Source organism: Ischnura elegans, chromosome 12 (assembly GCF_921293095.1).
Source record: "Ischnura elegans chromosome 12, ioIscEleg1.1, whole genome shotgun sequence".
Taxonomy (NCBI): Eukaryota; Metazoa; Arthropoda; class Insecta; order Odonata; family Coenagrionidae; genus Ischnura; species Ischnura elegans.
This window is the reverse complement of record NC_060257.1, coordinates 21697894-21722048: the sequence shown is the minus strand read 5'-3', so window position 1 is coordinate 21722048 and position 24155 is coordinate 21697894. Positions and strand designations below refer to the sequence as shown.

General features: G+C 38.7%; 1 protein-coding gene across 2 annotated transcripts in view; it reads left to right on the top strand.

The window, feature by feature from the left end:
* Nucleotides 1–14696, top strand: part of LOC124168962 (ADAMTS-like protein 4) — a 266487-nt gene extending 251791 nt beyond the window's left edge. For both annotated transcript variants that reach the window (XM_046547384.1, XM_046547383.1), the window contains exons 8-14: nucleotides 248–470; nucleotides 2055–2237; nucleotides 3158–3346; nucleotides 5220–5399; nucleotides 5509–5677; nucleotides 8242–8487; nucleotides 10038–14696. In XM_046547384.1, the coding sequence (XP_046403340.1) occupies nucleotides 248–470; nucleotides 2055–2237; nucleotides 3158–3346; nucleotides 5220–5399; nucleotides 5509–5677; nucleotides 8242–8487; nucleotides 10038–10153 (1306 nt within the window). In that variant the 3' untranslated portion in view covers nucleotides 10154–14696. The remainder of the gene's footprint in view (nucleotides 1–247; nucleotides 471–2054; nucleotides 2238–3157; nucleotides 3347–5219; nucleotides 5400–5508; nucleotides 5678–8241; nucleotides 8488–10037) is intronic.
* The last annotated feature ends 9459 nt before the right edge of the window (nucleotides 14697–24155 follow it).

The window sequence follows — 24155 nt, the reverse complement described above, 5'->3', positions numbered from 1 at the left end:
AGTGCGTAATGCGAGTTTAACTTCATATGCATGCGGTATCCATTAGATGCCCTACACTCGTTTAACACCTCGTGTGATATCCACAGGAGGTCACAAATAATTGAAAATTTCATTGAGACACAACATGGATTATATTGCTGGGGAGATAACGGATGTTGCGTTAAGAACGAGAATAGGTCCCCAGGGATCCATGTGAAGAGACGCTTGTCTTTACTGAGGAGTGTGTATTTTGTTTCAATTGGCTCAGGTGGGTGGCCGGAGACTGGGGCCCTTGCTCAGTGAGCTGCGGCTCTGGTGGTATGCAGACCCGTGACGTGTGGTGTCAGCAGGAGATCTCGGCCACTCTGCGCATGCGCGTGGCCGAAGGCGCATGTCTTTCCCCACCCTCTTCCCTGCCCAGATCCAGGCCCTGCCCCAACCCACCCCTGTCCTGCTCGGCACGCACGTGGACCGCTGGAGAATGGGGACCCGTGAGTACCTTATTCTATGTAACAAAAAAAACCGAATCACAAATTCATTTTTCACGTATAAGTCCAGTGATCATTTCAGCTAGGGTTTTCAATGAAAGGAAAAATGAAGAGTTACTTTATTCCTAATTCATTAAAACTTTAGCGGGTACTCGTCATGTTAAATTAAAAAAAATGGGCTATGTCGCCGCATCAATTTTTGGGTGTCTATCGAAAATCAATGGCAACAAATCAGTTCCTGCACGCTTTATCTCATCATCACGCAGCCCAAATAAATGGAGTGGTCAACACCTTGATTCAACGCTCCTACACGATAAGGGCCCAAAAAAACTTTGCCGAAGAAAGGGTGAAACTAGAGTCCATTCTACGGAGAAATGGATTCGACGACAGCATTATCTCTCGAGCATTTAGTAGGGTCATTACAAAGAACAAAGAAGACGAAAACAACATCGCATAAGCCGCGAACTCCTCTACATATGTATGACCTCAGCGATCAGAAGAAATCCTTCCTGCCGTACGTAAAGGGGAAGACTGACATAATAGGAAATTTCCTACGAAATTTCCAGATAAGAGCAATCTTCTCTCCTCACCTGCAGATAAAACATCTCATAAAAACCGACAAAGATAGAACTCCACTACAAGTCGAAGGGGTCTATCGAAATCCTTGTCAGACCTGTGGGAAGAACTACATCGGCGAAATAGGCAGATCAGTCAAAACACGCCTAGTGGAGCACGAGAGAGCAATTTCACTGGGGCAGTCAACGAAGTCCGCGGTAGCCGAACACGCAGCGCTTGCCACAAAATCGACCTCAAGGAAGAAAAAATTGTTGCCAAGGTGAAAGTTTTCAAACAGAGACTCGTCAGAGAAGAAATCGGAGGAGAGCAGAAGAGGAGAAAAACAATTTTAAAAGGAACTTCGGGGTTAAAATAAGTCACGCTTGGCAACCCGTAATTCGGAAAAACAATCAACAACCTAATCCTCAAACCTCCCGCTCCCATCCCCCCAACCCCTGATACCTATAAATATGAATAAAAATTCCCACTTCATCAGATTCCCTTGAGAAACCGACCAGCATCGGTCGGGAAACGCTGGGGTCACCCAAAAATTGACGCGGCGAAATAGCCCATAAGTTTCCATTTTACATATACTTTATTCCTTTTCAAAATGTCAAGATGAGTTCATGTACATCGCCGTAATGCTTTTAAAATAGCGCGGTAATAGGGAACGCACAGTAAAGTGAAATCGAAAAATGTCCTAAAATAAATCTAAATGACGCACTATTTTTTCTCAAGCGAATTCACTCCTGAAACTTTTAACTTCATGGTAAATCTCGCTACTTCTAACGCTAACTTCGAAAATCATGCCAAGATAACGTATGAAAACAAATAAAAAATTTTCGAGCAATATTTTGCCTCACTCTTTTCTTTGTTCTCACTTCTTCACAGAAGATTTCAGATGTAATCTCTACTATTTGGTTTTCATACCCTTACACGTTTTTACAAAGATTCCTCCACTTGTACAACTATAGATATAAGTGATTTTTCGTCTTATTTCACGTCTAATAGTGTATCATTTTGAACTTGCAGTGCTCTTCGCAGTGCGGTAAGGGAATGAGGTCCCGAGTCATTCGATGCGTGGGTTCGGACGGAGCGGAAGCCGCACCCGGCGCGGCACACTGCCCGATGGACGAGAAGCCGCCGCAGGAAGAGGTGTGCGACATGGGCCCTTGCACTCCCAACACGTGGTTCGTCACCGAGTGGTCACAACAGGTGAGACTCACCCTTAAACCATAACTAACTTTTTGACTCTGAGCTAACCATATAATCAAATCGATTGTTGACGATTTCACATCGTGGAAATTCATTGTAATGAGACAAATACAGCTGTAATAATTTTTCCACACAATTTTAATCACTCAACCTGTTTTAAAGTTTGCACGCCATTACCAAGGCTGTCTGAATAAAGAGTACATTGCTGGAAGGTGTATGTAAGGTAAAATTTAAAAGTAGGAATGGCGTTTTTAGGTTGAGAACTCATTTGCGTGACAGAGGTCCAGTCAGGATCATCGGATAAGATTTTAAGGAGGAAGGGGCTCTCGCCTTAGGGAAAGGTGAGCTCATGGTCGGCACCACCTAATTCACCAGACTTCCTCCAAACAATTTAGAATACACTCCTATTGCAAAGTTTTCCATAAAATGCAGTTTTACACCTTTGTCAAATATATGCACAATTTTCAAGTTAGAATCAGATTAATGGTCACAAGTAATTGCATGTTTTGAAAACAGATTTTTCGTCACAGTTTAGAAATGATTTTTTACGTTTATCAGTTTTTGTATATCAATTTTCCTCAAAGTGTGGTCAACATAATAATAATTACAACAATTTTTGTCACATCTCAAGAAATAAACACCACTTTTTTCCCTATCCCATTAATGATACTTTACTAATTAAAGCACTCGACCGGAAATCAGGTGATCCGAGCTCGAATCCAGGTTGAGACGAATGATTATTTTTCTCTGTGGAATTTTCACAAGATTTTCAGGAATTCACGTGCCCTCCGCCCTCATCCCCCCCCGAAAAACCTGGGCCTGCCTCTCAGTCGCGAAGATATTTGAAATGGACTAATGCCTCACTTCTGTTCTCGTGTATCGTTCTTCAACTGTTCTCCGTTCCCTTTTTATTTCCACAGTGCTCGGAGGATTGCGGTACGGGAGTGCAGACGAGGAAGGTCCACTGCTCGGCCGGTGCCAGCCCTGGCTCCACGGATCTGTCGCCCTCCGAGGGCACTTGCGACGCTTCGTCGAGACCCGAAGTGAGCCGCGCCTGCTCCAGCGACAAACAGTGCAGCGGGAAGTGGTTCGCTGGAAAATGGGGACAGGTAAGAGAATACTTGACTGTTCATAACGGACCAGAGAATAGGCAACTTACAAAGGATGTCCCTCGTGTGTCACCACCAGATCTCGTTAAAATGTTGCTAGGTGATTGAAAATGGATATCCATGAGGTGTTGTTCTGATTTCAGTCGCCAACGCTACATACTTTTAGAAATATTAGCGATGGAAAGTAACAGGAAAACGCCTGAATTGCTGCAACCCGCACCACAGAAGTAGACAATTACACTTAGTTGCTAGGACGAAGAGCACTGATAGCCCGGTCAAAATAGACATTGACCCTTGCATAAATTCCCAACAAGCTAAAAATTTGACAAGAACTCTAGGAATGCTACTGTTATGAAATCCCGAAAAGTTCCCATCGATTCCGTGTGTGAAAAAAAATTTATTCAAGATCAAAGGTCACGAAAATGGGTGTTTTGCATTTTTGGCCAAAGTGTTAGTTTTACGCTAAAAATTGCTCCGATCAAAATTGTAGATCGGGAAATCATCTACAAAATTCTCGTATACTTTCTTCACTAAGAGTTACCATTTCTGAGAAAATGCCATTCGAAAGTTAGCTGAAGCTGCCCAATAATGTTCGGAGAGCCTGTACATAGTCCTGCATATTACGGAGAATACAGCTACAGCTAACTTTCAAATGGGCTTTTCTCAGAAATGGTAAATCTTAGAGTAAAAAGTGTGATGACAATTTTGTATGTACTTTCCTGATCTACACTTTTGATCCGATCTATTTATATCGTAAAACATTTGGCTAAAAAAGCAAATAACCCATTTTTTGACCTTTGACCTCGAATAAAATTTTTTGCACACACGGGATCGATGGGAACTTTTCAGTATTTCATAAGAGTGATATACCTAACGTTTCTGTAAATTTTTAGGTCGCTGGGAATTTATGAAAGGGTACCACTTTTTTGGCTAATTTGACTGGGCTATGACGGTCTATCGTTGTTCCGTGGGATACATAAATTCACGCGTGTTCCTGTTTCCATTTGTAGGTATTGTGCATTATTGCGGGGTGATTTTCGTCTCTGTGGTTTATTTTAAGTAAGGGGAAGAATATCAAAATTTCCTTACATGAAAAGTTTAGAAATATTTTCCATGTAGGATACGTAACTTCGATGTTATTGTAATTTTCTGAACCTCTGAAATTGAAATCTACTTTTCGCTCATTAAAAAATCAAATAATGTCTAAAAAATAATAATTTTAAAAAGCTAATTATAATAAAAAGATATAACTCTCTAAAAATATCAATGAACTGCACCATTCAAATTTTTTACCCGAGACGAGTTGAAGAAGAAATTTCCCTTCTCATAGCTTCTCGCTCGTTCATCTTCACTCTATCAGCCGCATAAGCTAAACGTTTATGATTTAACAACGTTTAATGATTACAGGAATAGAAGGATCAACAACTTTGCTATTTCCCTTGGTACTTTATTGAGACCGACCATGGATTCGTTACAGAGTAACATTATCAAGGTCTCAATAAATTACCACATGGAAATAGCAAAGTTGTTGATCCTTCTATTCCCGCGATATTGGTTTTCCACCAAGTTACGCCCGCTACTATTAATTATAATTAGTTTATTGATTAATTTTTTTAGTCTAATAAACAATAAGTAAAACCATATATTACACAACCATATTCGGCAGAACTCCATATAAATGCTTAAAGTACAGCGTTCTACCTTTTTCGCGCCGATATTCACTTTTTCAGGCCAATCTCGTTTCCGTGGAGTCATATATACCTAGTATATACATTTTAATCTTGGCTCGGGTAATTGTAATGTTCGGCTGTGAAGTTGAGAAAAAGATACACTATAATGCACCACATGTTGAACATATCATCTTTGTTCGCAGTGCTCCGCACAGTGTGGTCCTGGACGTCAGACGCGGGACGTGATCTGCGTATCTTTCCTGCACGGCCAATTCCGCGTGACCATCGATTCAGACTGTCCGCTCTCCTTGAAGCCGGAGCCTGAGAAGCCGTGCGAGCAGAAGCCATGCGGACCGGAGTGGTATACCACCGAATGGACACAGGTGGGTTAGGCAATCGTCGATATATTGCCGATATCGATACGTTGCCGATAGCCCTCTTCAAGGTTCAAGCATCTACGTTATCTCATCTCACATGTTACTCTCTCTCCAGTGCTCGAAGCCGTGCGGTATGGGCGTGCAGAGGCGTGAGGTGAAATGCGTGGACGAGAACCAGAGGTCCTCGCTTCGATGCCCGGAGGAGACGCGCCCCGTGCAGAGACGCGCCTGCAACACGCAGGACTGCTCCGCATCCGTGAATGCACCCGTGGCCTCACCAGTCGGTGAGTTCGCTCTCTTGGGGGCTTATTAATATTTTAAAAGTATACAACCGATTATGGTATTTTCCTGTGGAATGCTTAAGAAGCTTTCTGGCACCCTCCCCTTCCTCCACGTACCCCTCTTCAATTCAAAGGCCTACTCCCTTTTAATTCTATCTAAGAAGTCTAATTTGTTTCCTTCCTCTCCTTCGTTTACCCAACATTCTACCCTCTAGCACCGTTTCCAACATACTCTCCCCGCTATTATCTCGCTCCATCCACTCCCTCTGTCTCCTCGGTATCTCATCTAGAAGCTTCCTCTCCTCACCCACCCAAAAAAACAACATAAAATGAAGCGAAAAATATATATTTTCGAGTTTTACCGCGTAGTTCAGGTTATATTTCGACGTTTCGCCACCTATGCTGGTCGCTTTCTCGGAGATGATTGGATGGTTGAAATATATGCACCTCAAGTTGGTGGGTTGGGTGTGGCAGGAGAAATGGGGGAAGGGGGAGAGGTTGAGGAGGATAGTCTGCTCAAAACAGGCATTCAGGAGTTCCTCACTTTTAGGCCGCCTTCCCTGTTGAAATTGTACTTCTGTTTTCGTATTACTATCGCCTCTCGAAACGTATAAATATAACCTTAAACACGCAGTAATTTCTTAATGAATTATTCCGATTATGATAGGTTTCCATGGAGTTCTATTGAAGCATTCTGGCAGTCTCCTCTCCACTAATGAACTTCCCTCTGCAATTCGCAATAAAGCCTACTCCATTTCATTCTATCTAAAAATCCTATTCTATTCCTTCCTCTCCCTCGTTTGCCTAACTTTCTACCCTCTAACGTCGTTTTCAACATTCCCTCCCCGCTAAGTACTCGCACCATCCACACCCTCTGTCTCCTCCGTATCTCATCTAGAAGCCGCCTCTCCTCACCTACCATATCCAGTACTTCGTCGTTCCTCCTCCTCTCCGTCCACTTCACCTTCTCCATTCTTCGCCACGCCCACATCTCGAACGCCTACAGTCTTCTCTCGTCCTCCTTCCTAAGTGTCCATGCTTCTGCTCCGTGAAGCGCTATGCTCCAGATCAAAAATCATCACTGATCTTTTCCCTTACTCTTACATAATGATTCCCTCACAAGCTCCTTCCCGTCCATGAACGCCTCCTTTGCTAACGCAATTCCCTTCCTGATATCTTTACTGCTATATCCGTTTTCCTCTAACGTCCTGCCCAAATAGTTTGATTGCTCTTGAGGGCTTTGCAAAACAAAAACGTTTATGAAACGTCACCGTCCACCCATGAGTAAACATTCTTAAAGAGCTAATCTGTGGCTCATTACGCCCACGTTAATTTTGCTGAGGTCGTAATTTTGGGCAGCGTCCCCTGAATCTGTACCCTAAAAAACAGCTCCCAAGTATTGCCTGGGCAAAGTGAGGCTCTACATCTGTGTTGACTTCAAAAGTAAACAACCCGTGATTTCACATTATCGTCATCAATTATTACGCCATGGACACTCAAATTAACTGCGAAGAACTTGAAAAATCTTATTCTACCTCAGGGATGTTTATAATTTTTATATAGATAAGAGAAATACTTTTACCTCTCTCTTATTGACTTTGTGTATTTTTTAACAGCCTAAACATCTGGTTTCACCATAATACACGATTTAATTTCCACTGCCAAACAATGTTATCCTCGTTATTTCTATTCCCCCAATCATTTATTTACTAAATTATGACTTCGTGTATAGGAAAATCCATGGATAATTAATTCACAAAATCTTAATTAGAGACGACCATGCAGGACTCAATGTTGAATATCTCGAAAACATCGAGTGATTCTGTTTCTTTAATGTTTTCATACGATTTTTCCCGTATAAATACATATTAATTATCATTAACCTTGTCTTTTTCCATAAAAATGGGGAAAATTATTTTGGCAGTCATTCCGGATGCCATTTGGTATAAGATCACTAAGGAAAATTCAAGTTTGTCACAATCAATATTCTTATTACACCAATTAAAGTTTAAAACGGAGAAAATGACATCACTCCCATGCATCAACGAGCACACACTATTATTCATCAAAACATTTATCGCAGTGGGCTACTACATTTTTTCCCTCACTTCCAGTGATTGTCCAATAATATTATATATCGTATAGTGAAAGCGATTATATCGAATTTATCGATTCTTTTACAGTGTCGATGCGTTAAAATTCTGTTTTCATCGATTTTTAGCCAACAAAAATTGTTAAAGAAGGCCTTTTAAAGTTCTATTACATAGTTAGAATCGATGTTTTCGTAATCATTCAGTCTTAAAATAGCTTCTTAAAGAAGGACTTTTAAAGTTTTTTAACGTCGCAAAAATCGATGTTTTAAGAGTTTGAGATTTGAAAAAATAGATGTTTTGATAGACATTTAGTCGTAAAGTTGCGTCTTAAAGAAGGACTTTTAAAGTTTATTGTCGTCGCAAAAATCGATGTTTTAGAAGTTCGATATTATCAAAAAACGATAGTATCCAAGTAATCGATATAATAGAAATTAGAAACGTAAGATATATAATGATCCCTTTCTCGATTTCCAGGTTCCTCTTACGGAGACGGTAGGTCGTACCAGGAGGGTAAGTCCTCCTCATCAGCTGTGGGGCAAACCAGGGGCAGCAGCGGCGTGTCGTATCGCCCAGGGCCGCAAGTGGTGTCGCCCTCGGACGTGGGCGTCCGGCTGAGGACCAAGACGTCCTCCACAGACAACAACGGCCAGCAGCAAGGAGAGGCGCCGGCCGCCGCGGAGCCCAGCGCACAGTCCGATGACGAATCCGTCCTCGGGAAAGGTAATTGGCTCTTTCTTTTTCAAGTTATAATTATTACAATAATTAATAAATTTCATTCGAATAATAGACAATTTTGAATAATTATCCATTTTGGCAGGAACCCTGAGAAGGGAGGTAATCCTGCCAGAGATAAAATTGCTAAAAATAATGTAAATTTTAATCTATTATCTATTTTAAGAGAAAATATTTGTGATAAATAGAATAATGAATTATTATTTATTAATAATACTACAGTGATTCTGAGTAATATATAGAATATGAAATACATTAATCAATAATTTAATCTTATAAGTATTGCTATAATTATTCATCCAATAAGACTAATTGATGAATAAGCTATAATTTTTGGAATTGAAGTTCGATTTTAACCTCCAATAGCCCCAACAATAACTCTGGCTAATATAATAATATTACTTATTATACTTGAAGTTAAAATATATCTCGATATAATTATAGGAGCAATATTTTATCATGTTATGATTAATATGCAATTTGTAAATGGTGGGTGAGGAGAGGCAGCTTATGGATAGAAATGGAGGAAGGTACGGATGGGGCGAGTATTGAGCGGGGAGGGGATGTTGAAAACAGTTTTAGAGGGTGGAATGATGGTTAAACGAGGGAGATGCAGGAAGAGAATTGGATTTTTAGATGGAATGTCTTGCATAACTCAAAATCACAGTCAGAGCGAGTGCATTATAATGAAAAGGGTTGAGTCGAGCACGGTGATTGAACCCAGAAAGGGACCGCCTCAAGCTTTTTCACTCAAATTTGAGGAAAATACAAGATTTTTCATAGAGCCAACGTCAAAGTTCGTTTCTTTTTGCCATTTTCTCAGGCGTTAGAGGACGATTACAGGAGCGGTCTGGCCAGGTCGGCAGGTCAGGCAGAGGCCCCGAGATTCGGGGACCCCCACAACGCTCGCGTCTATTGTGAGGTTGTAATAAAAAGGACTCGGATTACTTATGTAAAAAAAATTAAAAAGGACTTTTTGCTTTTATAAAACTCTGCGTTTTCAATAGATGCTTTCTTTATAGCATACTCAGGGTAAAAGGATCATCTAAAAAAATAAAATAAAGGTGCCAGAATAATAAGGAGAACCTGATGCTTTTTATGAAAGAGTTATTGAAAACGGTTATTTTATAGGTTTCTTAGATTTTAGCGCAGTTTCAAGGAACAAATTTACTAAATGAATAATAGATCTATAATACATAAGTAGATTTTATAAAATGAAAATTCTCACTTTTGCCATTATTTTTTGTTATAACATTGCAATTTTCATTGATTTTTGTCTAGTTTTTGAGAGCCATTATAGCGTCAAAATCCATTTCTGGGCACGCAATTTCCTTATTTTCTGGGAGAGGACCCCTAGGTAAGGAGGGGCCCATCATGAGCTCCTCGCGAGGGGCCCCGAACACCCAAGATCACCCCTGGGCGATTAGACAGTTTTCATGAATCTTTGTTTCGCTCGCTGCTAAAGCCTTCAAGCCATGATCTCATGACGGTTCATGGAAAATTTAGTGACACTTAATTCTTGTTTCTGTACATTGCAGAGGACTGTAAAGACCAGTTCCGCAACTGCAACCTGGTGGTTCAGGCGAGGCTGTGTCGCTACAAGTACTACCGCAACGCCTGCTGCTTATCTTGCCACAACAAGGGCTCTTCCTAATGCGACGATCCAGTGGCCGCAAGAAGACTAGAGGAAGAAGGAATAATGGCAGAGTGAATTAAATTGGAGTGTGAAGCAGACGAAGTGGTAGGGGAAATGGTGCGAAGATTGGTGAACTTAGACTTTACAGAAGAGTGGGAGGACTATGAGGTCAAGGTGAAGATTAAAGGAAAAGTATGAAGGCAGAGTTTCCATCTCTTGTGACATTGACTTAAGTTGAATGGAATATGGTAGTGCTCCCTTGAAATATATAGCTTCGTTTCAAATATTCTCTCCTCAGAAAATAGTTGAAACTGAAGCAGAGTAATTCAAACGGGATTAAAATCTAGAGGTTGTTTCTAGCCTCTTGCTGCGTGATTTTCGTCACATAAGTTAAGTGTATTGAGATAAATACCAAACCCTTAACGCCTTCAGCCACTTTAGGCCTCGATATCTCTCTCTGGAATTAATCCAGTCGATCAACTTATCAATAAAAAAGCAAAGTTGAGAAAATTACAGAGTTTTGAACGCGCCGACGTCAAAGTTCGTTTCTTTTTGTTATTTTCTCATTTTCGCGTGCTAAACTGGCAGATAATTTTACTGTTTGTCTCATGCACAGGTGATACCCAAGCAATGTGGCCTCTAGAAAGAATGAGAATGTATTCAAATTCGGTCACTTTGAATAATTTTGTTCAAGTCGGTTGAATTTCATGAAGAAACGACACTACACCGTTGAAACTCTAATATCGGGAACTCAAGTCATTTACGAGAAACCGGATAGTCAGGGAAACCGTTAATATGCGCGACAGTTGTCGGGAGTAAAAAGGATTTTTGTTTTGGAGGTCTGCGCAAATATTAAATAAGTGAAAATTATTCCAATTAAGTATTTGATTCTTGATTAAATTTGAAATTCAGCAAGTACTTCGACGCTTTTTCAGGCATAAAACTGAATTAATGGCTTCGAATTATAAGCAAAAAGGACCCTTCGCTACCACAATAGAAGCATTAAAAATACTTTTTATGATCTGTTGACTCTAACTACTACCCTACAGCATATTTTCGACAAGGCCACAATGTTAATCTCTAAATTTCCAAAGAAATTAGTCGAAATGGTAACATTAAAATGTATTCCCCAGCAACTGAGCTAGACGTCGGGAAAAAAATATTTATTTTTACCCAAATTTCTCGTATCATTCGCGGAAAATTATTTCTCTTTCTTTCCTAAATTTCCAAAATCACCGACTGGCAATCACCGTCAGTAGTCAATCGCAAATCTACGAAGCAATTTCTTTTCTCTTCTGGATTCTATGCTCGACTAATATCATGATATTCACTACGCAAGTCATACTTAATGAAAATGAAATGAAAATTAGTCTTATTCCGTTCTCATATGTCGCAAGAGCGAGTGAGTCATACCAAATTTATAGCAAAAAAATGAATGCATGCTGGCCGATAGCAATTAAAGTTACATTGGAAGAGCATTTACCCAAGTAAATTATCATCGTTCTTCTTATAATGTCGTTCATTTACTAAAATAAGGTCTTCGAAAGTTAATATTCTTCAAATAATAATTCTTCTCATGCTTTCTTTTTAAGATAGCAAATGTTACCTTCAGAAGTACGAGAATGACGCGAAGATCATAGAAGCGTTTTGAAAAGCGTGACTTTTTTCTTCCAAGAGAATTTCAAATGAAAGAATTTTTCAATTTTCTGATGCTATGATTCTGGATCGTCACTATATTTTTAAAAATAAGACATAAGTTATTTATCACCAATTAAAAACTTCTAATGGATCACTCTCCTAACACCTCGAGGAGTCGATTGATTATAACAAAAATATAGAAGGCGGCTTTTGCACCTGGTAGCCGTGAAACTGATTTCTGTGCTTCAGAAGAGAGAGGCCTAATTTTTGAGTGGCAAATGAAGATATCAGGGGCGTAATTTACTTTTTTAACAAAAATGTTTTAAAAACGCGATAAACGAGTTTTTTCTCAATATAGAGTATGAAAAACGAATAGTTTTCAATATAAAAAACGGAACAAAAATTGTCATTATCGAAAAAAATTCCATGGAACTGTGTATGAATGTATAGGGAAGTTAAGACCCAAGGAATAGTACGTTTGCCTAGAATTGTATATTCTATAGATTCGTATTTCCGTGCTGAAAAGTGTGTTATGTATTACGGAGCATTACCTAAGTAGCAATTGTGATGTAAAAAGATATTCTGGCAAGGTAAATTGAGGAAAAATTGCATGGTAGAATTGTTGAGAAAACAACATTATGATAAGGCGCTAAGCAAAGTTGAATATTAAGTGCTTATTCCCTATTTTGAAAGAAAAATGATCATGCTCCATTCACATGTACCGTCGCAACAGTGGTTATGACCACCCAAGTGTTTCTTCGTGGTATTGTCCATTTGAAATTTGTTGGCTGGTGCAAGGGGCTTAGTGATAAACATTGGCCCTTCAAGTAATTAAGAGTGCTGTTGGTAATACTTCGCCAGGAGTGTCCTTCTGTTGGTCATCGCGAATGATAAACATTGGAACATACGTTGTTCCCAAATTTCCTATTCAAATAGTCTAACATTGGCCATGCCACTCTTTCCTTTTGATACCCATGTTACTATGTTTACCCCTCTTTCCGTAACATTCTAAAGTATCCAATTCACAAGACTTTATTTTCTACCATAGCGATCGCTGCAGAGTTTTTTGTTTTCTTTAAAAATGGTTGGTAACATAAGGGTGGCACAATTCACGTTTTTGAACTGATAAGCGAGAGTTCCATTTCTGAATTCTTTAAATATATCTTATCGTTTTCGTGAAGGCGTAGAAAGGGGGGAAAATCGTGGAGACGAATATAAGGGTTGAAATCTTAAAGAATCGGCCGCTATCATACAGCTCTTTATTCATACGGAGATCCAGTATCCATATTCGGAATGGTAATAACCATTTTTGGCTCAGCCCCCTTGTTGCTATGTTGCTTATCGTAAAAACCAAGCGGTCAGTGCGATAATGATGCCAATAATACGAACTAACGCCTTAAACATTGGTTTCTAATCCTCCGTCGTGCCAAGAAAGTTTTTAACTTGCGGAAAATTAAGCGTGATTGATTAGCGGAGCCTAATTCTCACCCAGCAACTCCTTTCAAATGGACCATAACACAAAGTACTGCGATGGAAGACGCTTGTATTTTAATGATTCGATAAAAAAGAAAGAGAGAGCTTAGGTTAAATAAGATTATTTATTATCCCTTAACCTCCTTATATTTTCCCATGTTGTGTAGCCATCATGTAAATTGTATAAAAACACGCCTTAAAGTTTCTGCTGTGACACATGCGGTATGTCAGTGCTGACATCTTTCTTTGGTAACGTGGATATAAGTTTTCAGATGCAATCCATCGACTATTCGGATCTTCATCATTTATTCCCTTATGTCATAAACATTATGTATGCTGCTTACCGTCTACCATCTCCAATTGTTGTTCTCCTAAACTATTGCCGATATTATACAGTTTTTGTGTTGCCAATATCTATCGATCAATCAGATTTTCGTGGATTACATTGGATTAGTTCGCTAAGTGGAAAAACAGCACTTTAACGGCCACATCCAAAGTTAGCGTTGTTAAATCTATCTGCTAAGTTTATTGTATACTTTGGTGCCTTTTTTGAAAAAGTCCCTATTCTTAGAAAAAATAAATCCGCATTAATATTTAGTTTATTTTGCATGAGGCATTTGTCAATGGCATGTGATGCTACATAATTCAGAAATATTCTAAGGAAAGATGGAAGTGTAAAAAAAAAAATTCAAAAGACTTTTATTGAGTTTCGCGGAGAGTGTATTATACGGTGGCATCAAAGACAAATGAAGACGTCAAGCCGCCGCGAAGGATATGGGGAATGCGTCACCTCATAGTGCAAGATAGGCAAGGAGGTGGTGTCTTCGTTTCTATGTGTTTATAGCATAATGAAGCAGTGTGCAACGGATACTAGTAGTTCGGAGCCATCTGAAAAGTGTTGTGTGAAGGAAAGGTTTTAGCCCTTGACTAACTGGGAATATGCCCCTCAAAACCCATAGATAACTCCCGCGGGTACTTAAGTCGTGATAAGTCATGATGTCCCCACCATGACCTGATCACGTTCAAAAACATTTCCCACGGGAGTCTTGATGTCTATGGAATTCGAAGATAGTGGTTAATGGATCAAGAATTAATGATAGTTAGATGTGTCTTTCGATTTTTTATGTTACAGTGTTTCCTCCTTTGTGTAATTATAAAAAAGAGGGTGAGTCATAACCACGAAAGAACTCAGTGCACGGCGCCAGATATGGTCTTAAAAGCAATTTGCAATGTAAGACCTTTTTTTATCTGGCGGAAGGGAGGAGCCCTCTGAGAGTAAACGATGTAATTCTATTCTGCAAAGCACACTCTCCTACAAAAAAGGTGTTCGTCTATAGTTTACATTACTACCTTCAAACTTGAATAATGTTGCTTGATGGAGGTGGAACACTGCAGACATGTAATGTTGTGTAATTCCTTGTAAAAAATAATAAACAAAGTAAAAACCTGCCTTCCTGCAGAATTCAATTCCTTGTCTCCTCACCCACTTTTATTCATTTATTTATTTATTTATTAAATGCAGTCCAAAAAACATCGAGGCCAAATGCAGAGGACAATACCAAAGAAATCACTATAACAAAGAAAACAAGCAATTAATATTACGCAAAACGTAACCAACAATGAATAAAATGATGCGAAAAATCCACAGAGGAAAAATCATTCCCCTTGACCGGGATTCGAACATGTCCAGTATAGTCCACAAATTTCCACTAGGGAGAAAGACGCCTCATCAGCTTAACTGACTAAAGCACTCGGCCGGAAATCAAGGGACCCGGGTTCGAATCCCGCTCAAGACGAAAGACGTTCTCTGGATTTTTCGCACAGTTTGTACATTGCGGGTGACTCCGTAAAAGTTATCACCGTGGCTAGTCCCGGTATACTTAAATGAACAAAATGATATTCAACAGTATTTACAAATAAATAGCATAACTTGCTTGGAGATGATAAAAATATGAATACGGTGTTAGCTCAGTGGGAAAAAGTTTGTTCATAAGGCATACAAAGAATAATCTCCAGCGCAGCAACTTCAGTGCAAAAAATGTTCTTCATGAACGTCCAAAGATTCAATTAATGGCACACTATCAGAGTTCGAAGAACAATCTCCCGCAGTACTGTAAAGGATGACCTTTGTATATTTATCACGCACTACCTTTCGCCATATCGTGCGGTAAGAAGCAGGGGCGGAACCAGGATTTCTTTCTGGGGGGGCACAAGGATACCTCATAATACAAAACGAACGCAATGATAATATTATTATTATATAATATATTACGGACCGTATTAAAAATCTTGCATATTTTTAAGTGCTTGGGGGGCACGTGCCCCCGTGCCCCCCAATAGATCCGCCTATGGTAAGAAGGTTGCTTCTTAGGAAGTATAACAGTTTTGTCAATAAAACTATTCATGAAACCACTGCTCGAAGATAAAGTTGGCAATTTTCAGAAACAATCGAGGGTGGTCGTATTTCGCTAAATTTGCTCAACTTTGACCTCAAATATATTGTTTATGTGAATGCACAGGAAAGAGATAATATGGAAAGTTATGTACAATTTATTTTGAAATGTGTATGAGACGTTTCAACTTCCTAGCTCAAAAAAATCGTTTTTGAGGTTTCGGCCAGCTTTTTTCGATTCTAACCCACTTTGCGGAGGTCCAAAAGCGACTGTATTTCCACGCCTGCTGTCTGCTGATTGGTAAAGAGAAAGTCACGTGTCATGAAACACCGCCACTTGATTTAGCCACACCAGCTCACACGCAAAGATAAAATGAACAGATTTTAGTAGAGGCTCACAGGAGAATTCTGTTTTGCAGTCCTCGTGGACAGGGAAGTCGTACAAAACACGTTGCTTCGTGAAACAATCAAAGACAAATAGGGGGGAAAATTTCCGACCGCTAAGCATCTTACTTCAGGCGTCACTTAGTGGCAGCTTACGTATTCTGGGAAACCCTTTATACCAACAGGAGAGGGTCCTTAATGGATGGGATTAGAGGCACTTTGTGCGTTCCCTCATGAAACAGAACATCATGTTTCGCATAAGCTATCTCCACTCGGTAGGCATCAGATTAGCATGTCTGAGTAGCTTAGCGGTTTCCAGAAATCACAAGAAAGTGAAAGCTACTTGCTTATTTCACAGTGATTTATGACTATAAATGGGAAATAATACGAATACACGATTACCACAAATAATGAAGAACATGATATTTTGGGAAACAATTTGTAAAGGTAAGGCTTGTGCTTCAATTTTGTTCATTTTTCTCTCTAAACGATTAGCAATAACAAGCACATATTTCTATATTTTAAGAAGAATGCTTAATTAATTTTGGTGGTTCTCGATTAGCAGCATCTTCTTCTCCGGTCATACGATAATGGAATTGTAGAATGGCTATATGGCCTTGTTTTATTTCACATCAAGATATTTTAGGGTAGTAAAACACTCGCCTACTTCATAATGGTATCTTAACACCCTAATCCGGACGAATATGTGCACTCAAAACAAATTCAGTGTGCTTTATTACGCTATCGCGTTTAACTTTATATCTGGATTTACTGCCCCTCGCAGAATGTATAAAAAAAATACTTGCACTGCAAAATACTAAGTGTTCTCTTTCCTGGATTTTCAGTGCTATACTTTGCTAACATATCCTCTGTAATATTTTAAAGAGACTACTTTTTAGAAACTTGAAGCGATGAATTATCTCTCTATATTTATTTATTTATTTATTTATTTACATGACACCAAAAACAGCACTAAGGCCTTCACATTGGGCTTATAAACAAAATAAATTATACAAATATAATTAATAAACATGTAGAAAAAAATAATGCCATAAGTAACAATCATTTTCAACGTATACAATACAATACATAAAGGTCAGTGTCCAAAAGATAGACTTTTCACTTGGTTATTAAAATTGGAGCGGGAGGCAAGGATGTCAAGAGAGGAAGAAGTATTGGAGATTGAATTGAAAAGAGAAGGTAGGCGGAAAAAGAGGGATCTAAGAGATATTGCCAGTCGGAAATTGGGCTGGTGTAGAGCTTCAGCATTGCGGGTTTTGCGAGCTGGAATGCGGAGTGAGAAGATTGTTAGGAGATCACTGGATCTGAAGGACCCATTCATGATGCGGTAAAGAAATTTGATGTCTAATGTCAATCTGCGGTGGTTGGGGTGTAATAATCCAAGTGAATGAAGTATTTCGGCATGTGAAGAGAATCTGAGGTGACGTATGCGATGTGGAACTATTGCTAAGAAGAAATTGAGAGTAATAATTTAATAAGAATTTAATACAGTTTTCTTTCATACGAATAATTAATTAGATTGCTTTTGAAAAAGTATTTTATGGTAATTTATCCATAAAAGATTCGATATTTGGGTACTTTAACAATGCAAAGTTATACCCACCGTAACTTTTATCAAGCCATTTTTTCGCGATAAATCCTCCTTTCTCGTACGTGAATGAGTCAGCCCGATTTCTGACGGGAATTCACTCACGTACGGGATTCATCACGTGACAAGTAATTATAGCCTTTGCTGTATCACCCAGTTTATCTGTTATCGAGCAGTTATCCCTGAGTGACGCTTTCGACTTTTAATCGGAATGAAAGTCATTAGCGGGCGAAATGATGCGTGTTTTTAATGGACCAGTGGACACAACGAGTCACGATGAGCGCCGATTAATCGATTATCCGATGCTCGTTTGTTTTATCCCTCTCTCGCACCTTCCATTTATGCATTTCGTCCAAAAACACATTTCGGCAGAGTAAAAAAGAAACATGCAGCTACCATAAAATTTCCACGTTGTTTGCGACCCCAGATTCCTGCAGAGCTTGCTTTCCACCGAAAGGACTACATATTCACCAGTGCGTCCCGTTAAAGCTTGATTTTTGCTGATATTTTGGGCGCATCTTAATCGTTTTTCAAAAATATCCTAAGCGCGGGATTGAGCTCACATTTTTCCATTTAAGTATCCTCAACTTTAAAATACAACTTTACAATTTTTTATGTATTCTCAACAGGCCAACCGGAGTTGCTTATTGGAGATATTATAATTTACGTCCTAAGATGATGATTATTCATCGAAACCAGGGTCGCGTTAAGTAAAAAAGCAGTGGTATAAGTAAAAGTGAAATATCCAAGAAACCTCGTAATGGAATACCATACAGTGAAGAATGAATTAGTGGGTTTTTTAAAGCTGAAAATGTATACATTTTTGTGTAACTTAGAAGCAACTTTGGGTTATGGTTCGTTAAATATTATATATTTGGAAGGAATATAATTCTAACTAATGGAAAATCCTACTTTGAGCTGATATGAAATTACCCGAATGGCATCCTTAAATATCGTTCCGTGATTTGGTTATCAACTAGGGCAACAATACGTCCACTTAAAACGTCTCACCAACCCGAATGGAAACGGAAATGGAAGCCTCCCACTGGGGATCCTATCCTGCACAAGGGTTTAGTATCCATCATCCTTGTCCCTTCCCAGAATTCCCGGTCAAATGTGAGGTGTTCCTAAGTGAAATTTCCTGGAAGGGACGGATGGTATACGGTTGAGGGGAGAATGGATCTTCCCGGATTGATCCGTTCAATGATGAACAGATCCGCTAAATGAACGAGAAGAAAATCAATATGCGACAGCAAGAATTTAGAGTTAACACTAACTGTACTACAATTACTATTATACATCAGAATTTCCGATTTTTAAAGGCATATTATTTTTCATAATTGTAGTTTAACTAGTAGGATACAACAATAATGCAGTTTAATCCTAGAATAGCCTTAGGTTTTTACAATTTCAACATCAATTAATGCAGGTCAAACCCAAAAAATCTAAAGTCCGTTTTACACGGTGAATTTTCATTCGAATTATCTTGCGGACGACTATCACTCACTGTGTAAAACGGAAAAATCCGAAAATCCGAAAATGAAATTTAGAACATGTTCGAGGTGGTACCCGTGTCAAGATGGACGCCGCGCGATCATACCATTAACTTCTTTCAAACAAATCAAGAATCATCGAGACAAATCAAGAAAGGAATCATTCAAACAAATTATAACATGCTCTAAATTTCATTCGAATGTCGGAAATTTCCGTTTTACAAGGTGAATGATGGTCATTCGCAAGACCATTCGAATGAAAATTCACCGTGTAAAACGGTCTTAAGGAGGAAAAATAATTCGTCTATACCGGGACACAAGCATGGAATTCCCGAATGCGCGCCAGGCCACCAGGTATTCCTACCAATTAACACCAAAGTCCCCTGTAAGTTTATTTGGCATTAGAGTGCAAGATGGCGTATTCTGCCAAACATACAGGAATTACCACAGGGTGCCATCTCACGGTCACGAGTAAAACCATAACTGAGGGTTAACTACGGTTACTACACCGTAAACTCACTAGCAAATTCGACGGGTTACGCATTTGAATACAATTGATTTTGAATGCAAATTACCTTTATTAGGACTGGCGAGTATATTGTTAGAACGCTTTTTTATTTGCATTGAGAAGGATAACAGTCCTCTTTTCGAAGTTGAACACAGGCAACAGGGGAAAAGTAGCAAGCTAAGTTAAAGTAAGATTAACAGCAACTGAAATATCATTTAAACTTACTACATCTCTTTTATTTCTGCCTTGACTGATGTCTTACACACTATTTTGAGCTAATTTTAATTTTAACATGCGCTCCAAATTGGAATCTCAGATGATTTTTCTGGTTTCCACACGGAGTTTTTACATTATCGGCATTGTAATTGATTGAGATATCAGAATGTACTTTGCATACGTTTTAATATTAGCAACAATAAGTTCGACGAGAGAGTGAAAATGACAATTACTACTGAGAAATACTACTACTGAGAGTGAAAATACTTGTAACACTTAAAAATTCGTACCAGAATTGTGAAATCCTTAAACTTCGAAGAATATACAGACAATCTCTATCGTAACAGGCTCAACTTTGTGGAGGTTCATTCTTATAAATAAAAGCGAACAAACTATGTATAAATCAAAAATTAAATAAAAAAATAAATAAAAATAAATAAATAAATAAATAAATTAGTGGATTTATACATAGTTTGTTCGCTTTTATTTATTAATATACAGACAATTTTAGTTCCTGAATCCTTCTGTTCCTACCAAACCGTAAATACGATAAATTCGTGCGGCAACCAGAAAAATGGTCTGAGATTCTGTTAATGAGTCCATAATGAAGTTTGTATTAACATCAAAACATTTTCCATGCTTTAAGTTAACCCAGAAATGACAGCACTTTAATATAATGTGATGCGTTTTAAACTGGGCCGATTCTTTGAGATAGTGGTCTTCAAAATAATGTAAAAATTTTGTAACGCATAGTAACCTGCCGCCACGCTCCTACTGCGGTGGCTTACGAGGTAGTGAGTAGATATTTACTGCTCCACAAAAATTTCTATTGCACGCCCATGCACAGATTATAGTAGGTATACCCGCCACATATAAAAAAATAACGTAGATTAATAATTAGGGTCTGCTATTTTTGCACTTCAAAAGAGAAAATTCTTATTACACATTATGGCTATATAGGCAAAAACGTGTCATTTTCCAATGCATGAGAATACCTACCTAAGAATAACGAAGAATATAATAGTACTTATGAAATTGATATGTTTGCCCCATTTAAAACATACCCAATATTTCTTAAACGATGCCAATCAATACTTAAGAAACCCAGGTGCGACAACAGATATTCTCGTAATCCAAAAGGTTTCAGTCTGATTTTAAACTTCATTTTTCCCCGACATGTAAATATGCTAATAACATTAGGAAAACAATAGTTTCAACCGGCATGCCTATCAAGATAATGATCAATTAAGAACCATAATTGGTCATTATCTTTCATTATTTATTTTAGCAGCATGGTACGGATTGTTAGCCACGTATCTATGTATTGTAGTTTGTTTCAGTGTATCACGTCGAGTAAGAAGTAAAAGTATAGTTGACCATTTCAGGTATAAGAAGTTTTTTTTATTTATTCAATCATATCAAGTAACAAATAATGCATACTAAAATTGCCGAAAATTTTAGTAATTATTGGCGCATATAAAACTTACTAAAATATGTTTCAGAAATTCCGTAGGAATATAAGCTTATTTATTTCTTCCGAAATGTGGCGACGATTGAAAACAAAGGGAAAAATTTTTGCAGAAACCACGGAAATGAGAACACAACATGTCGACAAGGAACGGAATGAACGTATCCCTCAACACGTTCCTTTTGGTGATCAAGAGACAAATGAACGATTCCTAAAAGTGAACGGAACTGCCCGTCAAAACTAAGGGAAGGACGAAGCACAAAGCAGGGGGAGGGAGAGAAAGGGATATCATCACATCACACTTGGGACGTAGGGAAATACGTTTGTGGAGAATAGCTGAGGGGTTTGGTGAAGAGGAAAGGAACCAATCAGGGTCCTCTTAGCTTAGGCTCTTAACTGGGAAGGATTTCGCGTGAACCAGAGGTAGGGTATTAGAGGAAATGGGTATTATGATCCATCTTACAGAGAATTTGAACGCTGGGCGCGCTTCAGAATACAGGTATCCCTCATTAAACACGAATTCGCTTAACACAGGACACAAGATTGCTCGCTGACTGTTCAAGCAATCTATCTGCTGTCCCCCAAACAAGGAACTTGCCATTACTCTAGCGTCAGCTCATTTTAAACATGGAATAAACAAAGAAGAACAAAATTCAATATATTCATGAGGTGATATGCCGGTCTCGGTGGAGGCGGGGTAAAGTCCACGCCTGCCAAACAGAAGATCGTGGTTTCGAGTCCCGCCTAGGTAGATTGAACTTTGGGCTCTATGGGCTTAATTAAACGAGATCTTTGAGCGTTTATTAACAATACGATCCCGCAACTCACCCCTTTTGAGATTAATTGTTACGGACAATTAGGGCCGTATTTATAGTCCGCTTCTGGGAGCCTTCTATCGATAGAACGCTTCCACATGTCTTCCAAGTACGAAATCGGTATTTATAGACGCATAGTAACCTTCTGGAATACACCCATTGTCACAACAAGCTGGGTGAGGATTCGAGCTTGCCCTGCGACATATTCGCGAAGCGGTGGAAGCGCTAACTATCCGATAATATTATGTTTTGATGGTTAGTGTTCGCAGTTGCGTCGACTCAGACATTTGAATTCTATTATTTCTGAAGTCCGTGGTGCTCTCGTGCTCTTTTCTTGTAATGTATGCCTCAGTTATACCTTTTTAACGTTATATTTTTGTTGTTTTTTTGTTATTAAAGTTTTGATGTTATTGTTACGCATTATTTTAATAACAGTTCTTTTCGTAGTCACTCTAGTTGTAATTATTTCCAAATGCTGAAATTTATCCTTGTGTGACTATTCCGTAATTAATTGATGCTTGATTTAACTTACTTGATACTCTAGTAACTCTTGTTACCCTTCATTGACATTTCTTATCGGGGATTCACATTTTGTGGCGGTAATTCACCTTTTGTAGTGATAGATATTACACAATCGAGTATATCTGAAATACTTTACCACAATAGAAGAATACTTTCAATCATAGTGTCCTTTCATTACTGAAAGGAGTGGGGTTTAAGTATATGCAGCTATTGCTGAACAGAAATCTCCAGTTGAATTTGTGAAGCGTGAGTTGTTTACATAATTGTGATGTGATTCATAATAAATACTTTCGGTGTAGCTCGTGTTATCCTTCGCAAGTTTAAGAAATCAACGAGATTATTTGCTGGTGTCGCCTATAGCCTAAAGAATTCAGCGTATTTTATTTATAAATGATGAATTTAGTCCGCGGTAGAATCAGTGGCGGATACAGAAAAAACTCAAGGGAGGGGGGGGCGCAACATATCTTGAGTTTTCTTTATTTTATCGCAATAAAAGATGATCAAGTCACAGGCAAAGTATATGAAAATTTTATTTAAAGTGATTATAAACATGTGAAAGACAATGCCATCTTATGATGAAAAAAGTTACAATTGTAGTTTCGCAATGTTCGGCAGTACATGCGGATCCGCAATGGGGGGGCGCGCCCCCATCTGTATCCGCCACTGGGTAGAATCTACTGTTTTAATAGAATAATTTCCTTTATCAAAGAAAGCGAAAGGCATTGATTGAGGTTCTTTTATCACTATTATAATCATTGACCCGTAATAATCGTGAAATACGTGGGTACTCCAGGAGTATTAATCTTTCGATCTAGGCAATAAAAAAAGAGGAAATCACCCTATTTTTATCTCACTTTAGTTGGAAAAACTTGCTACTAGATGGACAACTTTGAGGCATTTGTTCGCCGTGCTGAGAGAAGGGCAAACCAAAATGAAAGAGTACAGAAAAGGTACATTCGAGATGCCCAACACCCCTTGGAATTTTACAGGAACAAAGAATTTTTAAAAAGGTATAGATTTCCCAAGGAAATGGTAAGTGGACCTTTGCTGGACATTGTGCGCCCACACTTTATTAACGATTCAAATAGAGGGTTACCTATCCCACCAATTTTGAAGCTGCTTACAGCATTGAGATTTTATGCTACTAGCTGCTATCAGGTAAATATTTTTGGTACCTTTGACTATACTACTCAATGAAATATTTTTAGACTTCCAGGCAACTATTCACTTGAAGATCCTTTCCCTATGAATATTATTCTGCCATTATTTTAAGGTCGTTGGTGGTGATTTGCATGGGATTAGTCAGGCAAGTGTCTCAGTGATAGTAAGAGATGTATCACGAATACTTGCCGAAAGATTACCTGATTACATAAAGGTACCAACTACAGAGGCTGAAATGGCTCATAATTCGAGACAATTTTATGACGTGGCAGGATTCCCAGGCCTACTAGGTGCTGTTGATGGGACGCATGTTATGATAAAAAATCCTGGCGGTGACCATG